At 39.9% G+C, this 22814-nt stretch overlaps 1 protein-coding gene across 1 annotated transcript; it reads left to right on the top strand.

Annotated features, from left to right (window-relative positions):
* Nucleotides 1–411: 411 nt before the first annotated feature.
* Nucleotides 412–741, top strand: LOC111879779 (uncharacterized). The gene has a single exon (XM_023876205.1). It carries the CDS (start codon nucleotides 412–414, stop codon nucleotides 739–741), a length of 330 nt encoding a protein of 109 aa, XP_023731973.1.
* The last annotated feature ends 22073 nt before the right edge of the window (nucleotides 742–22814 follow it).

Raw genomic sequence — 22814 nt, 5'->3', positions numbered from 1 at the left:
ATGTAAAACAAATTTATAATAAACGTTGTTGTACCACTATTTATGAAAACGAAAAGAATTAATGATGTATGGTTGTAGACTTGTAGGTGTTTTAGATGTTCAATTTCTTTGGCTCGTCGATTCTTTTCGATGCTTGCGTTTCGGTTTCTCCATTCATATATAAAGATAGTTTTCCATGGGTTTCTTAAGCAACTTTCTTTGTATTGTTATCCTTGTAATAACGACATTACCTAGATCTAATTTGTTTGGTTTTGTTTTCTTGTTAGTGGCTGTTCACAACAAAACCCGTAAAGAAACGGGACAAACTTAGTTCGCTTTATATATAATAACAGATTGTAAGTTCCACACACCATCTTATTCAGTTTCTTGTCGAGTGGGTTTACACAAAGTGATAAAGCGAATAAGAGCATCATGGCAACAGAAGCTGCCGGATATGGGATGTTTCAGAGAGTATATGGAGGTTGCATATCCACAGACGACATGGGTGTTCGAAGAAGGCCCTACCATCACAACTGCAGTTGCGCTATTCATAAATCGGGTGGTGGTAATTGCTCCCATCTCGCTAAAGTGTCTTACCCAATCAGGAGGTGTTGGAGTGAAGGTTCCATGATGGCTATAAAGTCCATGGCTTCTCCAGACTCCTCGCCCTGTTCTTCTTCTTCACCTATGGTGGCTGCTTCCGTCACCATCAAGGATTCCCAACCACCGAGCTTGCCAATCACAGTTGCAAATGATTCATGACTTATACTTTAGTTTATATTTATTTTTCTATTTCCTTCAGATGTGGCGATTGATTCAATGGGTGTCGTAAATCTTTGTATATGTGAATAAATCAAACCCTTGTCATCTATTTCCTTTTTGGTTTAAGAGATGCTCTATGAAGGGGTTTAGTCATTATTAATATTAGTCACTTAAATTTTGTAGATGTTTATTTTTGTTCATTTTAATCATTTTAAGTTAGGGTTATAATTAATCATTGAATTTTTCTCGATGTTTTACATTAATTAATCATTTTACTCTGTTGTTTATTTTTTTAGTCATTCTAATTTTTTATTCTCTTTTACAAAAAACATTAAAAAACAACTACTCTTTTTTCTTTTCTCCACACCTAAACTTGTTACATCTATTATTTTTTTAATTTTTTTAGAACAAATTATACAAATAATACTTGTGATTTAGGATAGCATTCACATTTAGTCCTTAACTTTTACTATATTTCCCTTATTCATCTCAGCGTTCTTGTCGTCGGTAGAAACACACCCGATCACAATGGAAAAATTAGTTTCACTTTGGGTGACCCTGCAAGTCTTCTGATGATATATGGTCCACTGGCATAGCCTAGACTGCTCCAGCGCGACAGCCTGGCCTGGCGCGCTCCTGCCAGCCCTGCTTGGCATTCCCTTGCCAAGTCTTGCCGGGGACTCCCTTGCTAGCCTCGTCGGGGACCCTCCTGCCAGTTCATATGACTGAATCCAGTCCAATGTCATTGGCCGCATACCAATAACATCGGACTGGGGGGATTTGTTGATATATGATCCATTAGCATGGCCTAGACCGCTCTGGCACGCCAGCCCCGCCAGGCGCTCCCTTTCCAGCCTTGCTGGGGACTCCCTTGCCACTCTTGCTGGGGACTCCCCTGCTAGTTTATATGACTAAGTCCAGTCCGATGTCATTGGCCGCGTACCAATAACACCAGACTGGGGGGACTTTATGATATATGGTCCATTAGCATGGCCTAGACTATTCAAGTGCGCCCGCTTGGCCCGGCGCGCTCCTACCAGCCCTGTCTGGCATTCCCTTGTCAGCCTTGCTGGGGACTTTCCTGCTGGCCCGGCCCGCCGCTCCCTTGCCTAGCGCCCCTTGCCAGTCTTTCCTGGTGCACGCCCACCAATGTAACGACCCAAAAATCACGACTAAAAATTTCCTTTAAAACATTAGTAAAACCATATTTATAAAAACCATATCATAAGTCATGACATAAATTCAGAGTATTAACTCGAAACATATTCTTGTTATTAGAGTAAAACATCTCAGGCTGTCTAATTAATGGTGTGTGTCATACGATCACCCCGAGCTCTTCCCTCCGCTACCGAAAGTACCTGAAACCAAAACTGAAAACCGTAAGCACGAAGCTTAGTGAGTTCCCCAACCTACCATATACCCTGCATAAACACATACTGCACATACTGGGCCACACCCGCTATTTCGGGCCTCGCCAGCTACAATGGCCCCGCCGCTGCAGGCCTCGCCTGGCTTCGAGCCCCGCTCGGATACAAATCTGTTCTTCTTAGGCCCTGCCTATCTCTGGGCCCCGCCCGCTAACCACATAATACAAAATAACATATAACACATAACTGAACATACCCTACTGTATTCCTGTCCTAAGGCCTCGCCTGTCTTGGGCCTCGCCCCTATCCTGTTACTAGTGACTCATGGAACCCTGTCCAAACTCCTGCTGTAAGTGAGATACGGGCCCCCTCCCACACTCACTCCATACCTATCTCGGTCCTCGCCCCTGCTCTGCTGCTAATGAGATATGGAACATCGTCCATACTTTGCTATTGGTGAGATACGGGACCTCGCCCACACTCACCTCCCTACCAGGCACATACATGCATCACACAGACAATAAGTATACTCTATCATGCAAACCATTCCTTGGGCACCCGCCCGACATTGGACCTTGGTGCTGAATATCATACTAGCAAACAGTGACTAGGGCTAACCCCTGGGTCTTCCTACTCATAACTACATAGGCCGACATTGTGGCCGTAGACCCATTCACACAAAAGGGAAACTCATATGCACTGCTGAACTTCGCTGATAACCCTCCGGCTGCTGCCGGCAATTCTCTGAACCGCTGCTCCACTAGCTCCTCGAGCTACCAATATCAATATAACACTTAGTACCAAACTGAACTTTTAGAAGTCAAACTAAGTCAACTCTGGTCAAAGTCAAAGTCCTGGTCAAAGTCAACCTTCCAGTTGACTCTACTCACTGAGTCAACCCGTAGACTCGCCGAGTTCTTGAACTTCGAAATTCTCATAATATGACTCAACTCACCGAGTCACCCCAAAACTCGTCGAGTTCAACGATCTCTGAGTCCCATCCTGCCCAACTCAATGAGTCACCACTCAACTCACTGATCTAAGTCTTAACCAGAAGAGGTTGGGTGTTCTGCGACCTGAATCGTCGAGTCCAAGAACAGACTTGCCAAGTCCACGGAAATCTTCAACAGACTCGCTGAGTTGTTCTTCGAACTCGTCGAGTCCCTGCCCATCTTCATACAACTCTCCGAGTCCACCCATGTGACTCGTCGAGTCTCTTCAGTCCTTAATCTATACAGTGGATTTTCGAGCCATGCAGGGGCTCCAACCCATAGATCCACTCTTCTACAGCCTAACCCCCACATAAAGTTGCAAACTTTATGTGAAACCAAGGAGATATAGGCCCAAAACACTCTAGGGTTAGGGTTAAGGACTAGGGGGCTTCACCAACAACTCTTAGACAGGAGCTTTATGACATTTTGGAAGATCACAAGCCTAGATCTGAGGTAGCAACCTTAGATCTAAGCCTCTAGCTCGAAATTGCTTCTCAATCATACCAAAAATGCCCAAATCTCAAATGATAATAGATCTAGATGCAAAAGAGCCCAATCAACGAATTATTACCTCCAATATAAGCTCCGACTAAATTAGATCTCGGATCTACACCACTCCTTTGCAACAAGCCTCTTGATCTTCAAGCCCCTTTCCAAGATTTCCTCTTCCAAAGCTCTATTCACTCTATTAATGGAGGCTCAATTGATTCTAGGGTTTCTGGATCTCAAAAGAGTAGCAAAGAGGCTGAGGGTGGGGTATAATGTGCTTTATATCGAGCATAACCCCCGTGATTAGGGTTTTTCTCGTCCAGACCAGACTCGTCGAGTCCACTAGCCGACTCGCCGAGTCGGTCACTTACTCTATGACCCGGATCCCGCTCCGACTCGTCGAGTTCTTCCCTGGACTTGACGAATTGGCTCCATGACTTAGAGCTTTTCCTTTCTTTTCTTGGTCTTTCTGATTCTGGGTGTTACAACTCTCCCCCACTTAAACTAAACTTCATCCTCGAAGTTCTCTACGGCCAATCGTTCTGTAATCTGCTTTCAACACCCTGCTGGAAAAATCTAACGCCCGCTGACTACTTCTGCTGGCCTTCTGCCCAATCATGCATACTAACCCTGATTCTTGCAATAACAATCCTCAACCATCCAGAGAACACATCCTGTTCCATTGGTAATCCTTCTAGTACTCCCCGAGCACTCATGCTGAACCCCTTAGGGTTCATTCCCCTTTGACTTGCATGATCATTGGCCTTCCCAAGGAAAATTTCCATCAACGACAACCTCTTCTAATACTGCGGGGATATACCCTTTGCTGTATATATACCTCCAGCTACTCCTAGTGCTGGTTACTTCCGCGACATTCACTGACTGCTTCTTCTTACTATATCCTGATGCTGAATCCTTTTCTAGCGAAGTGGATCAGATAATCCTTCGAGTAAAAGATTCATCCCTGCAACGGTTAGACTCATACGAGAGCTGCGCAACAGGGTCAAACCCTCCCTCTGAGATTATCTAACCCCGCTACGAGAGGCGTATCACTCCTCGGTCAACGAGCTGTCCCGCACCATACCTCCCTATCATCACTTCCCTACCTTAAAGTTCTGATGCCTCTCATCTACCTTCCGAATGAATCGAGACCACCTTGGTCCCATTTGAGTCTGCTGATAACTGGGTTACTGGATACCCACCGGTCACTACAACTAGCACAATCTCCTAGCCGCTTCCAACGACTTTCAAAGAAACTTCGGCTATCTAAACGAGTGATTGGTGAGACGATAACATCTTATATTCTTGAGACCACTCTTGGTGTTTGTAAGCCATTAGAAGAGTGACACTTGTGACTCTAAGCCTTCCAAAGTCAATTCAAGGAGGAATTGGGATTGTTATTACTACATAAGATGTTATCATCTCACCAATCACTCGTGATACAATTCATGAAGTGATCCAAGTGAGCGTGGGTTTAATCCAATGCTCAAATCAGATTCATAAGCACTCATGAACGTTGCAACAAACATTTGCTTATGTCTAATACCTTATAGACAATCCACACACCAATTCATAACAGTCTTCATTCATATCTACTTCCAACATATGAACGACTGTGGCCCGTTCGAATAATTCGATTATTCTTAATAAACTCAATTATTCTGGAAGTCAAAACATGCAAATGTGAAACACAAGAATAATACTAATCCCATATGGCCTCAAACCTTTGAGTATAAATAAAACGCCTTTTATTTATCACCATATTGATTACTCATTATTTGTCATTTCGGGTAATCAACTTCTTACTTGAATTCCAACACTTGTCCCATGCTCCTAGCATGCACACAATGTTTACCTATGGTTCTTACTTTGTGAAATAGATCAAATTGAACATATTTCCAACCATTCTCATTTCACAACTCCAAATCCTTTTTCATAAGTGTAACAATATCAAATACTTGCCACTTATAGAATATGCTAGATTCTAACATTTTATGCAACTTACCCTTTCGTAATGCCAATGCACCAAAGTCACAAAGATTATTGCCAATGATATTACAAAGTCTTCTCACTCAAAGTACATTCCTTTGAACATCCTTTTGCATAAAAGTTTCTAATGTAGACATAGACTTTCAATATTCAATTCCCAATATGGACACGCTTCCATATTTTCCATATGACAACTCATTCTTAATAGAATCTTATCTATTCGTAATGATGTCAATATGGTCCATCCGGTATGGAAACATTTCCATAATTTCCATATGACAACTCATTCTTAATAGAATCTTTTCTATTCATAATAATGTTGATATGGTCCATCCAATACCATGCTTCCAACTACTCACAAGCGACCAATCCTCGTCGAACTTTGGATTGTCCTTTGATAGTTGTTTAATTATTTTAGTCAAAACCGATTCTAGTCCTTTTTCCCTCTAAATGCGCTAGACATTTGGAAAATTTTAGAATGGTCAAACATTAAAGCATTTGCAATCGATCCTATACCCGAAGCGTATGGGACACGACGCATAATGTTTTATTTGCTATGTTCTCAAAATTCGAATTGTGAAGAGGAATGCCGTAATCATAATCGAAGTTTTAAGAACACACTATGTACCTTTGACTAAGTTTATTAACATTTCCTTAATAATCATACAATCATAACATTTATGCTCCCACTATCATGATGATTATTATAAAACATAACACTTATGCTCCCACTAGCTTCGACATGTATTCATAAACATCTTAACTTTCAGAAAACAAAACTTATTGAATTTCTTAAGTTCATGTTTCTAATACTTAGTGCTTTGATAATCCTTTATCAATGCTTCTTGAACTTATACACCTTTGCCTTTGATAGTTCATATGTGTGTCTAAACAATTAAGACTAATTGCCAAACCTCACAATTCAAATTATGGAAAGGGATACCGTAACCATGATTGAATTCGAGAATGCAATTTTACAATCACTATCTTCTTAAAATCTTTCTTAGTGAAAGCATTTCTTCACAATCATTTTCATGAAGGAAGAAATCTTATGACACTTAGATTTGAGCGGTGTATGTGTTCCTATCCATGTGAATTTGTTAAAACCAAAGTTTACGACAAATTCAAACTCATATGGACCGAACTTTCTTAATCTTGATTTCTTGCCTTTATGGTAGCACAGCTGCCCACCATGTCTTCCAAGTAGTTAAGCAGCTCACCTTTTCTTATCAATGTACTTTCAATTGATCAAGGTCCTTGCCTTTTATGCATTCAAATGAGAACTCATAGGACTCACATGCATAATTAACTCGATTGGATTGGCACAGAAACAAAATGATGTCATCACGATAGGTTGTAAACCTCAACTCGTGTGCTAGTGATGATCGATAAGGTTTATTTGATTTGTTCTTGAAACCTTTCAAGACCATTAAGACTCCCACTGACTCCTTGACATATAAGATTCTCTTGTCAATAAACATTTCTTGACAAACAAATATTCAAGAGTTAGTGTAGCTCTTATCAAGACAAAACACTTCATAACTTTGGTCCTAGTTGGTCTTTGTCTTATCCAAGACATCATAACCTTCCACAATTGATGAATGTTATAAACCTTCTTAATTCTTGTCACTCATTGTCACAATCTTAATTCTAAGACTTGTTTTGGAACGAAGTATGATTGACTTTATGATTTAACCATTTCTTCAATTCTTGATTCCTCTTCTTAGACATACAATTGTGCTAAGACTCACTTAGAGGATCAATTGAGATGTGGTTCTTAATCATTAAGACCTATCATAAAGCATAAAAGCTACTCTCCCTTCTTCTTAGAATGGAGAAACTTTTATCTTTCTGCCTACTCGATTCTTCTTATTCGTTCTGCTATTGATTTAAACTTTTTCAATCAATTCAGAATTACACTTAATCTTGTAAGTATAATCATATTTACTAAACCTTTAGTAAATCATGGCGAATATCTTTGTTACTCTTATGGTGAACTTGATCAACACACAACTTTGTGTACTCGATCTCCTAGTCCTTCACTTGACACTTTGTCAATGAATTAGTCTAATTTCCAAATATGAAATTTCTCATTCATCGTGCAACCAAGTTGCATGATTCCAAATTTCTGTCCAATTGAAACTTGGGCGATGAGAAACTCTCCCTATTTGGTAAATTCTCGACTTTCCATAAATAACATAATAAGAACCAAATCCATTATTGCTAATAATAGAAACATTTTAACATCAATTTTTCATACACGCCATTGTAAGGATAAATAAATAAAATTTAGAATCAAAATTTATTTTATTGCGGAACAATTTTGTCCTTACAATGCAACTCATTGAAAAACTTATGCTAATACATCTTTCTTAGCAATCTAATTCTAACTCTAAGTAGTAGCTCAAGAATCTAATCTTCGAGAAATGCGATCGAAATCCATTCCTTTACGGTTAGATTTTGTTCACTTCTTCCCTTAAGCTCCCTTTCTTTTCTTTGATCCTACAAAACATCAATTGTAATCTTATTACATTATGTATTAAGAATCTAGAATAGAAGCTTAAAAGAGTTAGTCAATGGATTTTACCTATATTAGAGCCATACGTTTCGACTCTCCCATCTCTTAGATCTATTAGGTAAATAGGGCAGCTTCGTCTCCAATGCCCCTTCTCTTGGCAATAAAAGCAAATCGACTCTTTTGGAACAGGACATGGAACTACTTCAGACATCGCCTTTCTCTTATGATCAAACTTTTCAATCATAGCATGTCTTTCGTTGCCTTTGTCTATATCCATAGGGGTCTCGAAGTCAGATTCACCAATCAACTTTGCTTTTCTATTGCGCCAAATCATTGCTGATTCAACAACAATAAGCATATAGGTGAGATCTATAAGGGTCACGTCGTAGTTCATCATATATTACTCTCTTACGAACTCACTATATGAGTTGGGAAGTGACTGAAGAACCCAATCAACAACCATTTCCTCACAGACAAATGATCACACCATTCTTAACCTATCAATGTGTGACTTCATCCCTAGGACGTGTGCACACACGAACTTTCCTTCTTTATGTTTACTTGCCAAAAGGGCTTGAGTGAGCTTGAACTTTTCAAGCCTTCGAACTTGTGGGTTAGGGAGAATAATAGGAGGAGGAGGAGGAGGAGGAAGTGAAGCATGATTTCTTGTTCCTTGATCGAATCGTGGAATATCATCTTCATGTGGAATGCTTGTTCCACAGGATTTGAGAAGACCATAGTTGTCGAACTTTGACATCTACAAAACGGGAGAAAATTGAATTTAAGTTAGTTGATAGATTGAGTCCTTAGTAAATCACCCAAATGAGATACTAAGGCTAGGACCCAACACAATATTCTACAACTCGGGAGAGGGATGCCGTAACCCTAATTGAAGAATATTTGAAGGTAGGTGAATGACGATTCACTAATTTCCACCACGAAAAACGAAAAAGAAATTTAAGTTTTAAATCTATGAAAACTACTAGATCTTTTGAGATTCATTGAACTTTCAATGGCATGTTTAAATCTCGATATGCCCCTCTAGTTTGTGACTGGGATGCCGAGGATCACAAAACGGGTGTGAATAACCATGCAAACTTACATGGTGTCCTCACATGTTACAGTCACCTATTTGATGTGCTGGTAAACCACACACGCTCCACCGAACTATGAACAACATTGAGTCACCCTTTGCTACCTTTGCTTAGAACCATTTAGTGTGCCGGTTAACCACACATGCTCCACTAACGTCTTAGCAAGGGCACAAAGTGTAATTTCATGGAATTGCATCAATTCACTTTTGCCTAACTAACTAAGATTGGGAATTTATGAAAACATTTAGTTACTTTTATACTTCATGATACTTATAATGGAAGGTTTTGTCCTATCCTACCCGTTCGGCTAACGACCCTCCCCTAGTCAAGAGTGCGGTGGGTAAGAGTGGATACACATTCAATCGCCATTTTATAGGCAATTTCCTTAAACACCCCTTATAGACTAGCTTCGTGAATGAGGCCTACTAACGGTAAGACTGACTTTTACTCATACATATATATAATGTTAGACTTTTAATGTTATATATAGTATAGGGTGTATTTTATACTTTCCAAATACTAGGTGGTCTAATTTAACAATTATACTTTTAATTCAATTAAATTGTAAACCTAAACTTTTATGGATTTATTAAACTTCTTTTAATTATACACCTTAATTAATTAACAAAACCATAAGGGTGTGATTTGAACTTTTTCAAAACTATACTAGAGTTTTAGAATTTAACATTCCTAATTAAACTTTTAATCGACTTTTAAATTCCAAAACTTGAGGGCAAGTTTTGAAACCTTTTTTCAAAACATTAGGGTTTCAACTATTTAAATTTCAGAACTACAAAACTATTGGGTTCAAATTTAAACTATAAAACCTAAAGGGCAAAATATGAAACTTTTCATAACAACAAGGATCAAATAACAAATAATCTAAACTAACATTTAATTACATAATTATCCATATTTGATTTGTTTAATGATTTCTTGCAAAACAATTTATCAATTTACTCAAAATAATTAATCAATTATCTTATAAGGAAACAATTATCTTATTAATTGATAAATATTTTCAATTAGATAAAAAATATAGTCAAATATATCATATAATCGGATTAATATTGATCTAACATGATAAGGTAACTATCCCAATGCAAAAACAGCAAGAAATCCCGAGATAAGCTCTATCTGACGAGTTGACTCGTCGAGTTAAGCCTGGACTCGTCGAGTAACCTTGGACTCGGCGAGTCCAGCCTCCAAAACACCAAAAAACGAATTTTTTAGATATACAATGCATCAATACAATTGAAACCAAGCTAGGCTCTGATACCACTGATGGGTTTTGGTCATAAGACATCCTATGTGCTCATACAAACCCTAATGCTTGGATCTAGGTTTCTCTATTGTACATGCTTTGAATCCAAGACGATAAACCCTAATTCTAGCATATGGAAATCAATATTAACATATAATTAGGTTTAAGATATTACCTTGATTGTTATGTAGTAATAACAATCCCAATTCCTCCTTGAATTGACTTTGGAAGGCTTAGAGTCACAAGTGTCACTCCTCTAATGGCTTACAAACACCAAGAGCAAATGGAGAAGGTATAATGAGAGAGGAGAGAGGTAGGAATTCATCCTTAGGACTTCTTGGGAAGGGTTAGATGAATTCATGAGCCTTAGGGGGTTTATATAGGTGTAAAGATTAGGGTTTTAGTCCTTATCCTTATCTAGTTGCTTGCCCACTAAGCAACCATAAGATAAGTCTTAGAAACCCTTATCCTAGTCGAATTCTAAGGCATTATCACCTTAAATTCGTTCACCCTATATTTAAGATAATCCTTACCTTATTTTGTAACTATCATATAATTACAATTCAGCCCCTCTAGTTTAATTAATTACACTTGATCACAAAATTAATTCTTAATTAATTATTGACCAATATTAATTAAACAAATATGATTTCTCCTTTAATATATTATTATTATAACATATTTTAATAAATCATAATAACCTCTCTCTTTATTTATTTCTCCAATCAAGTTGCTTTGGTGAAGGCAACCCAAAAGGACCATGCACCATTGGGTCAAGTACATACCAAAATAGTTATGGACTTAGACACTAATCCAACAAGTCTTGGATCCTCGATCCCCTATATTGACCCTAAGGTCTCTACCAGGTCCCACCGGTGCTGTTATAATCTCATGGGCCTCGCCCACGGGTCTCACCCGACTATATCTTAGAGCGGTCCTCCCCTCTAGCCTTACCTGCCTAACTACTATCGCACGGGCCTCGCCCACGGGTCTCACCTATACTGCTACTAACATACGGGCCTCGTCCACGGGTCTCACCCAACTACATACTGGAGGGGCCTCACCTATCAAGGGCTATGTAGGCCAACTCCATACTAAAACTCAACGACTTAGCCTTTCTTGATCCTTATCTTCCTAACTAGGAGATACAGGCCTCCGCCCACACTCCACGAACTAGGAGATACGGGCCTCCGCTCATACTCTGCTAACTAATCTGCTAATGAATGCTACGGCTTACCCGAAGTCTTACATCACTTCCTTTACCGACTCACTGTCGGGGAATGCTGCGGCTATCTTGCAATCCTGCTACCCCTCCATGCTGCTTCTACCACTGACTACTAACACGAAAGCATCCCATGCTAACCGTTCTCAAAATCTTCATTCCGACTCACTAGAGTCCTACAGGCAATCCTCCATCCTAAATTCCCAGCCAGTTACTAACCATCTTGATTACATGAACTTACTGTTGGGAAGTTTCTCAAACTCCCAACCCTGAACTCCCCAATCCATTAATCGCTGTGCTACTTTCTTTCCTTCTCAGAGGTCGCGTACTCATTCTGGATCTGTGTGCTCTTATCCTTGTACACTCGGAGGGTTCTCCCCTACTTTGATCCTGTTTATACCTCACTGCTCAATGCTTGATAAGGATTCCCAATCTTTTCTACCATTCCGCAATCAATCTATTGGAAAAGCAAAGTTTGCCACAGCTATAGATCTAACCAATCCATCGCTCAATAACACCTTCCTGAAGCTAGCAGGACACTACTGAGTTCCACATAAGCATGATATAGTTACTGCATCCTATGTAACATGTTCCAATAGGACACAACCCCTAACTACCATTTTAATATCCAAGGCATGCAGATGGCATATAACTAAATCACAAGCAAGCCACGTAATTCGGAAATACTTATACCAAAATCGATGCAGAACCATAACAACAAAATCATGAATAAAAGTTGACAAGAAAGCAAAAGCTATGCACCTCTAACATCTGGTGCTGCTCGCGGCTCCACTGTAGATAACTGAAAAGCCCTGCTCCTCATCGCAGGTGCCTCTTCCTGGCCCTGAAGGCCATCAGTGATCCTTAACGTCTTAGGGGCAGGTGCTATCACCTGTCCTGTAGAAATCAAACTCGGGCACTGGGACTTCTTATGGCCCCGCTGATTGTAGTGGAAACAGATCATATCTAATCCCTGGATGGTGGTAGCAGTACAATCCCTGCTAAAATGACCAGTCCGGCCGCTCTTGAAGCAGCCAAAATCACTACCAATGCCACTCCTACACGCACCCTCGTGCGTCCTGCCACACTTCCCGCATCGGCTGCGGCTCTGATAATCCCTTGGTCTCGAATCTGACCGCTTGGGCCTTTTGCCCGAACCTATGGCTACCTGAACCTCATCCGACTTCCTCTTCCGGATCTGCTCCAAATCAATCTCCCTCTCTCTAGCCTGAGAAATCATGTCTCCTAGCGTCTTACAGTCGGACCTGCTCACGAACTCCCTGATGTCAGCCCTCAACATCTCGTGATATCGGGCCTTTTTCATCTCCTCATCCGCGACATACTATGGAACAAGAAGAGCCCTTTCTTTTGAACTTGGCGGTAATCTCCGCCATAGTCTCAGTAGTCTGTGTCAAATCCTGAAACTGCCGTGCCAACTGATGCACCTTAATAATCGGTGAAAACTCAGCCTTGAAGCTGACCGAGAAATCACTCCATGTCATCGCGTCCAACGCGGCATCATCACCAATGGAATGTCCAACCTGCTCCCACCAATCTCACGCTCTGTCCTTCAGAAGACAGGAGGTGAGTCTGACCTTGTCCCCCTCGGGACACCGGCTCGTACGGAATGCATTGGCGACATCGGCCAACCACCTGCTGCTAGCAATGGGGTCCCTAGCCCCATGATAATTTGGTGCTCCGCAAGCTCTAAACTCTCGGAATGTCAAGGTATGCGCTCCCATCAAAGCCATCATCTCAGTGCAAAAGGCTCCTAGAGTCTCTTCCAAAATCTACAGTATACCCTCCTTGACCGAACCAAAGTTCACAGGAGTCTGGTCTAGGATACTGCGCGTAACCTCAGCTGATATCAACTCCCTCATCCGCTCCTCAGGCTGCTCGGCTCCTGAACTCGATCCTGATCCCTCTCCGGCGCCTGATCCGCCCACTGGTCTCTCACGCAATGTCACCATGCTGAAAAGATATCACAATAACTATCAGAATACTCATCACTGCTGAGGGATCACATACACACACTACAAGTTTCCCAGTATCATCTCGGCCTTTCCTGAATCGAGTATGGATCCTCTGCTTTTAGTAGTACGGGCCCATACTACCTTCCACATCTATCTATACTTTCCTCATGAACTGCTTTGACTCCACCAGGTCTTTTTTTCTACCACTACTGCTCCCAGAACTGTCTCATCCTAGGCTTACCCTAGGGAAACCTCTGACTCCACCCGAACTAGTCCTCAGCTGCTGAAGGCCTCCTTGTAATGCCAATTAGCCATCACCTGAATACCATCACATGTGACGAGGCTCAGATAATCGTTCGAGTAAAAACTCGTCCCTACAACGGTTAGACTCAGACAAGAGCTGCGCAATAGGGCCAAATCCAGCACTCTGCGATTATTCAACCCTGATCAAATGTGACATGACGTATTCACCTAATGGCTAACTTCCATCTCTCAGAATCCCACAATATACAAAGCAAGCAGCATTCAGACAAGGGAAAATCTAACCATAACATACTTAAGCAATCGTAATCCCCTATCAAGAATCTGTACTAGCATGCGGCATAATCTCATATACTCAGGCATAACCTAAACATGCTACCCTACTACTGTCTAACCAGTACTATCATGCATCTCAAAAGCACATATAACAGGCACATAAGGCATCCTCCCTAGATCCTTAGTCCTAATCTAGCATGCTGTTCTACTAACTGATAATCATAACATAAACTTGTATGGGTATTTTGGGGTACTTACTTGAGCTCGGCTGATTGCATGCACCACACCCTTTTATCAAAGTTCTTTTCTTTCTGAATTATTTTCGCTTTTCTAAAACTGTTTCCTTTCTCAATACTCTTTTCACAAAACTGTATTTTCATTTTGAAAATTTCTATACCAATTCCCTAGTTTGAGTTCAGACACACCCGAATGTATGTCTGAATCCCTCAGACCAAGGCTCTGATACCAACTTGTAATGACCCAAAAATCACGACTATTTTTTTTTTTTAAAACATTAGTAAAACCATATTTATAAAAACCGTATCATAAGTCATAACATAAATTCAGAGTATTAACTCAAAACAAATCCTTTTTTATCAGAGTAAAACATCCCAGGCTGTCTAATCAATGGTGTGTGTCATGCGATCACCCCGAGCTCTTCCCTCCGCTACCGGAAGTACCTGAAACCAAAACTGAAAACCGTAAGCATGAAGCTTAGTGAGTTCCCCAACCAACCACATACCCTTCATAAACACATACTGCACATACTGGGCCACGCCCGCTATTTCGAGCCTCGCCCGCTATAATGGCCCCGTCACTCCAGGCCTCGCCTGGCTTCGAGCCCCGCTCGGATACAGATCTATTCCTCTTAGGGCTCGCCCGCTAACCACATAATAAAACATAACATATAACACATAACTGAAGATACCTTACTGTATTCCTATCTAAGGCCTCGCCTGTCTTGGGCCTCGCCCCTATCTTGTTACTAGTGAGTCATGGAACCCCGTCCAAGCACCTGCTGTAAGTGAGATACGGGCCCCCGCCCACACTCACTCCATACCTATCTCGGGCTTCGTACCTGCTCTGCTGCTAATGAGATATGGAACAACGTCCATACTCTGGTATTGGTGAGATACGGGACCTCGCCCACACTCACCTCCCTACCAGGCACATACATGCATCACACAGACAACAAGTATACTCTATCATGCAAACCATTCCTTGGGCACCCGCCCGACATTGGACCTTGATCCTGAATATCATACTAGCAAACAGTGCCTAGGGCTAACCCCCGGGTCTTCCTACTCATAACTACATGGACCGACATTGTGGCCGTAGACCCATTCACACAAAAGGGAAACTCACCTGCACTGATGAACTTTGTTGATAACCCTCTGGCTGCTGCCGATAATTCTCTGAACCGCTGCTCCACTAGCTCCCCGAGCTACTAATATCAATATAACACTTAGTGCCAAACTGAACTTCTATAAGTCAAACTAAGTCAACTCTGGTCAAAGTCAAAGTCCTAGTTAAAGTCAACCTTCCAGTTAACTTTACTCGCCAAGTTCTTGAACTCAGAAACTCTCATAATATGACTCAACTCGTCGAGTTCAACGATCTCTGAGTCCCATCCTGCCCAACTCACTAAGTCACCACTCAACTCATTAATCTAAGTCTTAACCAGAAGAGGTTGGGGGTTCTGCGACCTGACTCGTCGAGTCCAAGAACAGACTCACTGAGTCCACGACAATCTTCAACAGACTCGCCGAGTTGTTCTTCCAACTCGTCGAGGCCCTACCCATCTTCATACAACTCGCCGAGTCCACCCATATGACTCGCCGAGTCTCTTCAGTCCTTAATCCATATAGTGGATTTTCGAGCCATGCAGGGGCTCCAACCCATAGATCCACTCTTCTATAGCCTAACCCCCACATAAAGTTGCAAACTTTATGTGAAACCAAGGAGATATAGGCCCAAAACACTCTAGGGTTAGGGTTAAGGACTAGGGGGCTTCACCAACAACTCTTAGACAGGAGCTTTATGACATTTTGGAATATCACAAGCCTAGATCTGAGGTAGCAACATCAGATCTAAGCCTCTAGCTCGAAATTGCTTCTCAATCATACCAAAAATGCCCAAATCTCAAATGATAATAGATCTAGATGCAAAAGAGCCCAAGCAACAAATTATTACCTCCAATATAAGCTCCAACTAAAGTAGATCTCGGATCTACACCACTCCTTTGCAACAAGCCTCTTGATCTTCAAGCCCCTTTCCAAGATTTCCTCCTCCAAAGCTCTATTCACTCTATTAATGGAGGCTCAATTGATTCTAGGGTTTCTAGATCTCAAAAGAGTAGCAAAGAGGCTTAGGGTGGGGTATAATGTGCTTTATATCGAGCACAACCCCCAGGATTAGGGTTTTTCTCATCCAGACCAGACTCGTCGAGTCCACTCGCCGACTCGCCGAGTCGGTCACTTACTCTACGACCCGGATCCCGCTTCGACTCGTCGAGTTCTTCCCTGGACTCGACGAGTTGGCTCCTTGACTTAGAGGTTTTCCTTTCTTTTCTTGGTCTTTCTGATTCTGGGTGTTACAGCCAGCCTTGCCTGGGGCGCGCCCGCCAACCCTGCCCGTCGCCTCCGGGCGGCCTCGTCTAACTCTTTGCTAGTTGGGCCTGAATTGGGCTGGCCCAAGGCTTGACCTAATTCCCCTTGATCTAACTATTCCATATATAATGAACAGTACCTCCTCCATGGAGAGGAGGCTTCCCCATGTCTCAGCTACCACTATACTCCTGTCAGGTGGCTCCTCCGCCACCCGCCACCCGCCGCCGTCAGGCATTACCCCTAGCACCAGCACCAAGATGGTTCTCTCCAGCTATGGAGGACCATCTCAGATCTTCCAGCTGATCTAACTTGACCGTCAGAGTCCGCTCCCGAGGCACAGTCTCAGGGGAGGCTCTAACGCATCTCTCTGTTGTGATGTCCAGATCTCCCCCGTAGCAGAAGAATAGCAGATCCGCCGGAGGTCGATGTCACATCATCTTCGTATCAGGTGGTCCAAAGCTAACAAAATCTCTTTACATGTGAATCAATTGAAAACACGAACAAATCTATGTATTCTTCTAGAAGCTCGAATCAGGGGACTCGATGCTCCTTCAACACACAATGACTATATTTTTGTATGAAGCAATTGAAAACAAGAACAAATTGGACCAAAGAGAATGCAGGCAAGAGGTTTGATTGTTGCCTTAATTCAATGGTAAGTGATTATTATCTAATATTTCCTTTGAAGTATAAAAATCCAACATAAATGAAGGAAAGAATCAAGATGACATTAACGTTCTAGACAAAAAATGATAACAAAATGTTGAAGATGGTGTAACAAAATGCAGAGGATGGAGTAGGCCAAAGCGAAACTAATCCTCGAAGTCAATTAGACGCGTGTATCATAAATCATAGCGATCATACGTATAATCGATTCTAAAATAATTGATATAACAAGTTTTTTTGTACGAAAAGGAAAAAATAGTAAGTTATATATATATATATATATATATATATATATATATATATATATATATATATATATATATATATATATATATATGACAATAATAAAGTAGAGTGACTAAAATGAAAATTTTAAACAAGTCTAGTGACTAATAGTAGATTAAACAAAGTATAATGTGTAAAATAAAACATTTAGAAAACTTCAATGATTAATTATAACCATAACGAAAGTGTTCTATGTTATAAACCGGCTATCACCGGTCACTAAAATAATAATAATAATAATTCAATGACTAATGGTAGCTTATACAAAGTATAATGATTAAAATAAAACGCTAAGAAGAATTCATTAACTAAAAATGACATAGACCCTTCTATAAACTAGGATTTTGTCTGCCGTGTGTTGCGGCGATGTTAATTTGTATTGTAAGTTGAAATTTTTATTGATAAAAGTTGGGTACCATTGTATTTTTTGATAGATAAATTTACAAGGTTTGTACCATTTGCAAACTCCAATATATATCATAAAAAGAAAAAGTATTATATTTGACCAAATTCATACGTACGAAACGTATATAAAAGTAAGCTTAAAATTATAAAGAAACTGGAATTTACATGAACACATACAAAAATGAGTTACATTTTAAAAAATAATAATAATAAGAAAGGAAAGTTACAATAATAAAGGGGAAATATAGGGTTGTAAACGAATCAAACGAATAAAAAACGGGGGGCTTGTTATAACACCCATTAAATTCTATGTCATCATTTCTTTTTCTTTTTTTGTTTTACATTTAATTTTTAATATCTATAAAAACAAAATCAATTTAATAAAACATGTTATTTAAATAAAACCTAATTTTTTAATTAAACATAACAATTAAAAACCAAAAATCATTAAAACAAAAAACAAATAACATTTAAAAACTATATTTTTGCCCCTAAATTATTCATCTTCTTTACCATTGTACATATAATAAGCCAAATCTTCTCGAAGTTGTTTGTGTTTTCATGCGTCTTGAATATCAACGACTCTATGCAAATATTATGGGCTCTGAAGTCGAATACTCCACAATATTTCACCATTTATCTTCAATCACTATGTTGTGCATTATGGTATATGCATACATAGTATTTTGTAGAATGTATAACTGATATGGAAGTGCCACATGTTAAACTATGTGTCATTTCGACTTTAGAACTCCAAAAGCACGTTCCACATCCTTACGTGCTCCTTCTTTTCTTCTCTTGAAAATTTGTCTATTGGTTCTACCGGGTGTTGAAACACCTTCATGAATGTGGAATATGTCGGATATATTTCATCTATAAGGTGATTCCCAACCTAATATTTGATGCGAATTTGGATGGTGGTCCTCAAAATATCTATTTTCAATTTGCACTCAATTGGATCCGCACGTCAATCACGATGAGAAGTGAAGTTGTCAGCTCTGAAATACGTTTAAATTGTGAACAGGTGCGATTGGGTGCGAACCGTCGCAATGAATCAAATTTCCATGTTTTGGATTGTCAATGCGAGAAGGGATTTGAATGCGAACAGGTATTCGATAGATGCAAATAGCTGTAAGTGGTGGTTGGATATGAACGAGTGCACTTGATTGCGAATGGTTGCAACCTATCGTATGGTTTTGGTGATCTTTGTGATCCGAGTTATAGCAGTGAGGTTCGGTTCGCATTTGCTAGTGACATGATGTGAGGGAGAGTCCGCTTGCGAGGGGGCGAATGGATGTGAAGGCTGTCAGGATACCAATGGGACATATGGATGCGCATGATGAATTTGTTGCGATTGACCTTGATGCGAAGGAGGTTGGCAGTCACGATGAACATGGATGCGAAGCCTTGGGATGCGAGGTTACTTTACACGTGGCATCTTTCTGGGAACCTTGGAAGCTGAAGTGTCACCTTTTCCGCTTCCCATGTCAACATTTCCCAAGACTTAAGACATAAATTCCCAAGACGTTAAAACATTTAAGTCTTTTATTAGTCTTTTGATAAGCCATTAATTGGCATAATAATTAGGTGTCTTTTGATTACTTTTCCATTGTCTTTGTAAGGCTATAAATCCATTGTCGTTCATTTGTAAGGTAGTAATGAGAACCAGATTTTTGAATATATAAGTTGACCTTGTGTTCATTTGAATTGTTACGTATGATTCAAACTTTTACCTTTATTCGGATACATATCCTAATTTTGATTCTGAACTCAAATCAATAGCTCTTGATTTGTTTTCATCAAAGTTTCAAACTATAGGTCTAGTTTGATCTTCATAGTATTTGGTTACATTGTCATTGTTCTTTGTTTTTGTCGTTTGGTCTTGTTTATTGTGTTATTTTGTTGCAGATCTCGATTTCAAGCTCCAATTTTCTTATTAGTTGTTGTGTTGGGAATCTGAGTCGTTTTGTGGACTTTTGGAGCGGTCCAAATACGCATTAGTTGTGGTATTAGAGCCCAAAAGCTCCTGAAGGGTTTTTGTTGATTACTGTTGCTATTGTTGAAGTTCTTGTTCTTTTAAAAAAAATTATTATTGCATTTATCAAACTCCAGTTCGGTCAGGATCCAAACCGTTCTTGCCGAGGTGTTGCTGATTTGATATTGTTGAGTTATTGCAAAAACCTGTGATGACCATGCAGATGTTTCTGAAGTCAAGGTGGAAGAAGAAGTCAAGGAGGGAGCAATTAATTTCATTACTTAAGACGAAATTGCTGAAGTAAATGTTGAAGAAATCAATTTCGTGATTAGAGATGAGAAGGATGAAGCAATGGAAGAATTTATTGAATAAGTTAAAGAAGGAGATAACTCCATGGTAGAAATTATTGAAACCATGGAGGCAATCATGGAGGAAAACAATTTTTTTGATGCAAACAAAATCGTTGAGAATGAGGTGATGTTTTATTGAACCGCAAATAGAATTCAAGAACCTATGTAATCTACAACAATGTGTCCAATAGAAGGTGAACAAGTCCATAAACCAAGGTTCACTATGATGATGAGTGAAATCAAGGTAGCGTAAGCTAACTGCGAAGATGTGATTGTAGTGCAAGAGGATGCGAAAGCGATGGAGGTTTCACATCAAGACGACCCAAATGTTGATTTGGCCGTTGTTTGTTAGGATGTGATTCTGGTAGATATGAAAGTGATGGAGGTTTCGTATGAGGAAGGTCCAAGTGTTGATGTGATTCCAACATGTCGACCACCAGAGGAAAAGAAGGAAGTGCAGAAACCAATAGGTGAACCCTTGACATTGGGTTATGTTTGTGAATGTTCGAATCCTTATGTTACTATTACTGTTTTGTCGTCTTTCACTATTACTTTTGATACAATTTTTTTGCATGATTGGAAATGGTGATTTTTCATTTGTGATTCAAGGACTACAAGACCAATTAATATTGGATGATGGCAGAATGTTGTACCCTCCAGAAGACAATATGAGGGAGGTTTCACAATGAATTGTTCTAAGTGGTTGCGATCAGACATGAGAAGCAAAATTGCATAGAGATACTCAATTATTGAGTTAGCCATAAACAACAGATATGGTTGTTAATTCTACATTCTTTTTTCAAGAACATCAGGAAAGTTGGAGTGAAGTTGATGATGTAAGACCGAAGAAGGATGGAGGCTATGTTGTTCTGAACCATCTATCTAAGAGCAAAGGAAGAGGGAATCATCATGAAGAATTAGGTCCCAAGTATTCATATGGGAATGTATTAATAATGTTTGGATTCTTATTCTTTTGGTTTGCCATAAGTTGGGAAGCACTGAAATTTGGACGTACTATTCATCACTTTGATGATAAAAACAATGATCTGATACTTCAAAAGAATATAGTTAATGATTTCAATTTTTACAAGATTAATTTTCATGGTCCTTATCTTGTTCATGAGAAGATGTGAAAGTGGTTGTTGTTCCAAAAATGGAAGGCACGATTGGGGAGAAACATGTGTGAATGGAAGAGAAGCCAATAGGTGTATAAGAGAAGCCAACATTTTTCTGGTTTGTTACAAAGGGAAACATCGCAACAATCGGAATCCAATCGACAACATTTCAAATAGGTTACGAATGGAACCGTGAAGTCGTCGCAATCAGAAGAAAGGCACTATCATTTCAATTGTGTCAGTTGTATCGATGTGATTGGATCAGTTGAGTCGCTGTAAACAGAAGGAATGTAATTTCATAGTGACTGGTCACATCGTTGCGATTGGAGCATTTGTATCGATGTGATTGGAGTAGCTACATTATTGCGATCAAAAGAGAGTTTCTTTCGTTACAGTTGGTCTTTGACGAAATTGTTGGAAATGAATGTGAAATGTATGGTTCTTGCACTTAGGTTAATATGGCCAAATCTATTCTATCTTTTCAAGTTCATGGATGTATACCTTGATGACATTTTGGTATGTTACAAAAATAGGGAAGAACATTTGGTGAGTTTTAAACAGGTTTTTGAAGCCCATAAATCTCAAAGATTCTCTCGAAAACTGGAGAAGAGTTCATTCCTTGTTGTTTCAAAGGGGGTGTAACGCCCAATTCCTAGTATCTTTTTAATTCTTAATTTATTCATTTTTGTATAGAAACTCGACGAGTTTGAGGCCCCAAACTCATCGAGTAGAGATAGATTGGGACGCAGGTTAAGAAGTCTACTCGACGAGTTGAGAAACCTCAATTAGACGAGTAGGCCTAGTAGAATGAAACCCTAATTTTCAGGGTTTTGCACCCTATTTAAAGACCTTAATGCTTCATTGTGGCCTCCCTCATCGCACCTTCAGTCCAGTAAAACCCTAATTCGTGATTTTAGACCATTTGGAGTGTGTGTGAGTATAAAGAGAGTGTTTCTTTGGTGCTTTTTTTGAAGGAGTTCAAGTTGAAGGTGCTTGGTTCAAGGGAGAGGCTTTGGATCCAGGGACTTCTCTGTTGAGGCTACCATATTAAGGTATAAAGTCAATACGTTGGTTGTTTATTTGATACATATCTTCTTTGAGAAGTTTAGGGTCTTTAGTAGCTTATTTTGGGGTTCATTATTGGATTTGAGCATATCTTGAAGTTATGACTTCAGATCTAGACGTCCATGGCCTAAAGAGACTTAAATTTGCCAGCTTTATCA

The sequence above is a fragment of the Lactuca sativa genome, chromosome 7, assembly GCF_002870075.4.
Source record: "Lactuca sativa cultivar Salinas chromosome 7, Lsat_Salinas_v11, whole genome shotgun sequence".
NCBI classification, from domain to species: domain Eukaryota; kingdom Viridiplantae; phylum Streptophyta; class Magnoliopsida; order Asterales; family Asteraceae; genus Lactuca; species Lactuca sativa.
This window is presented reverse-complemented; position numbering and strand designations above follow the sequence as displayed.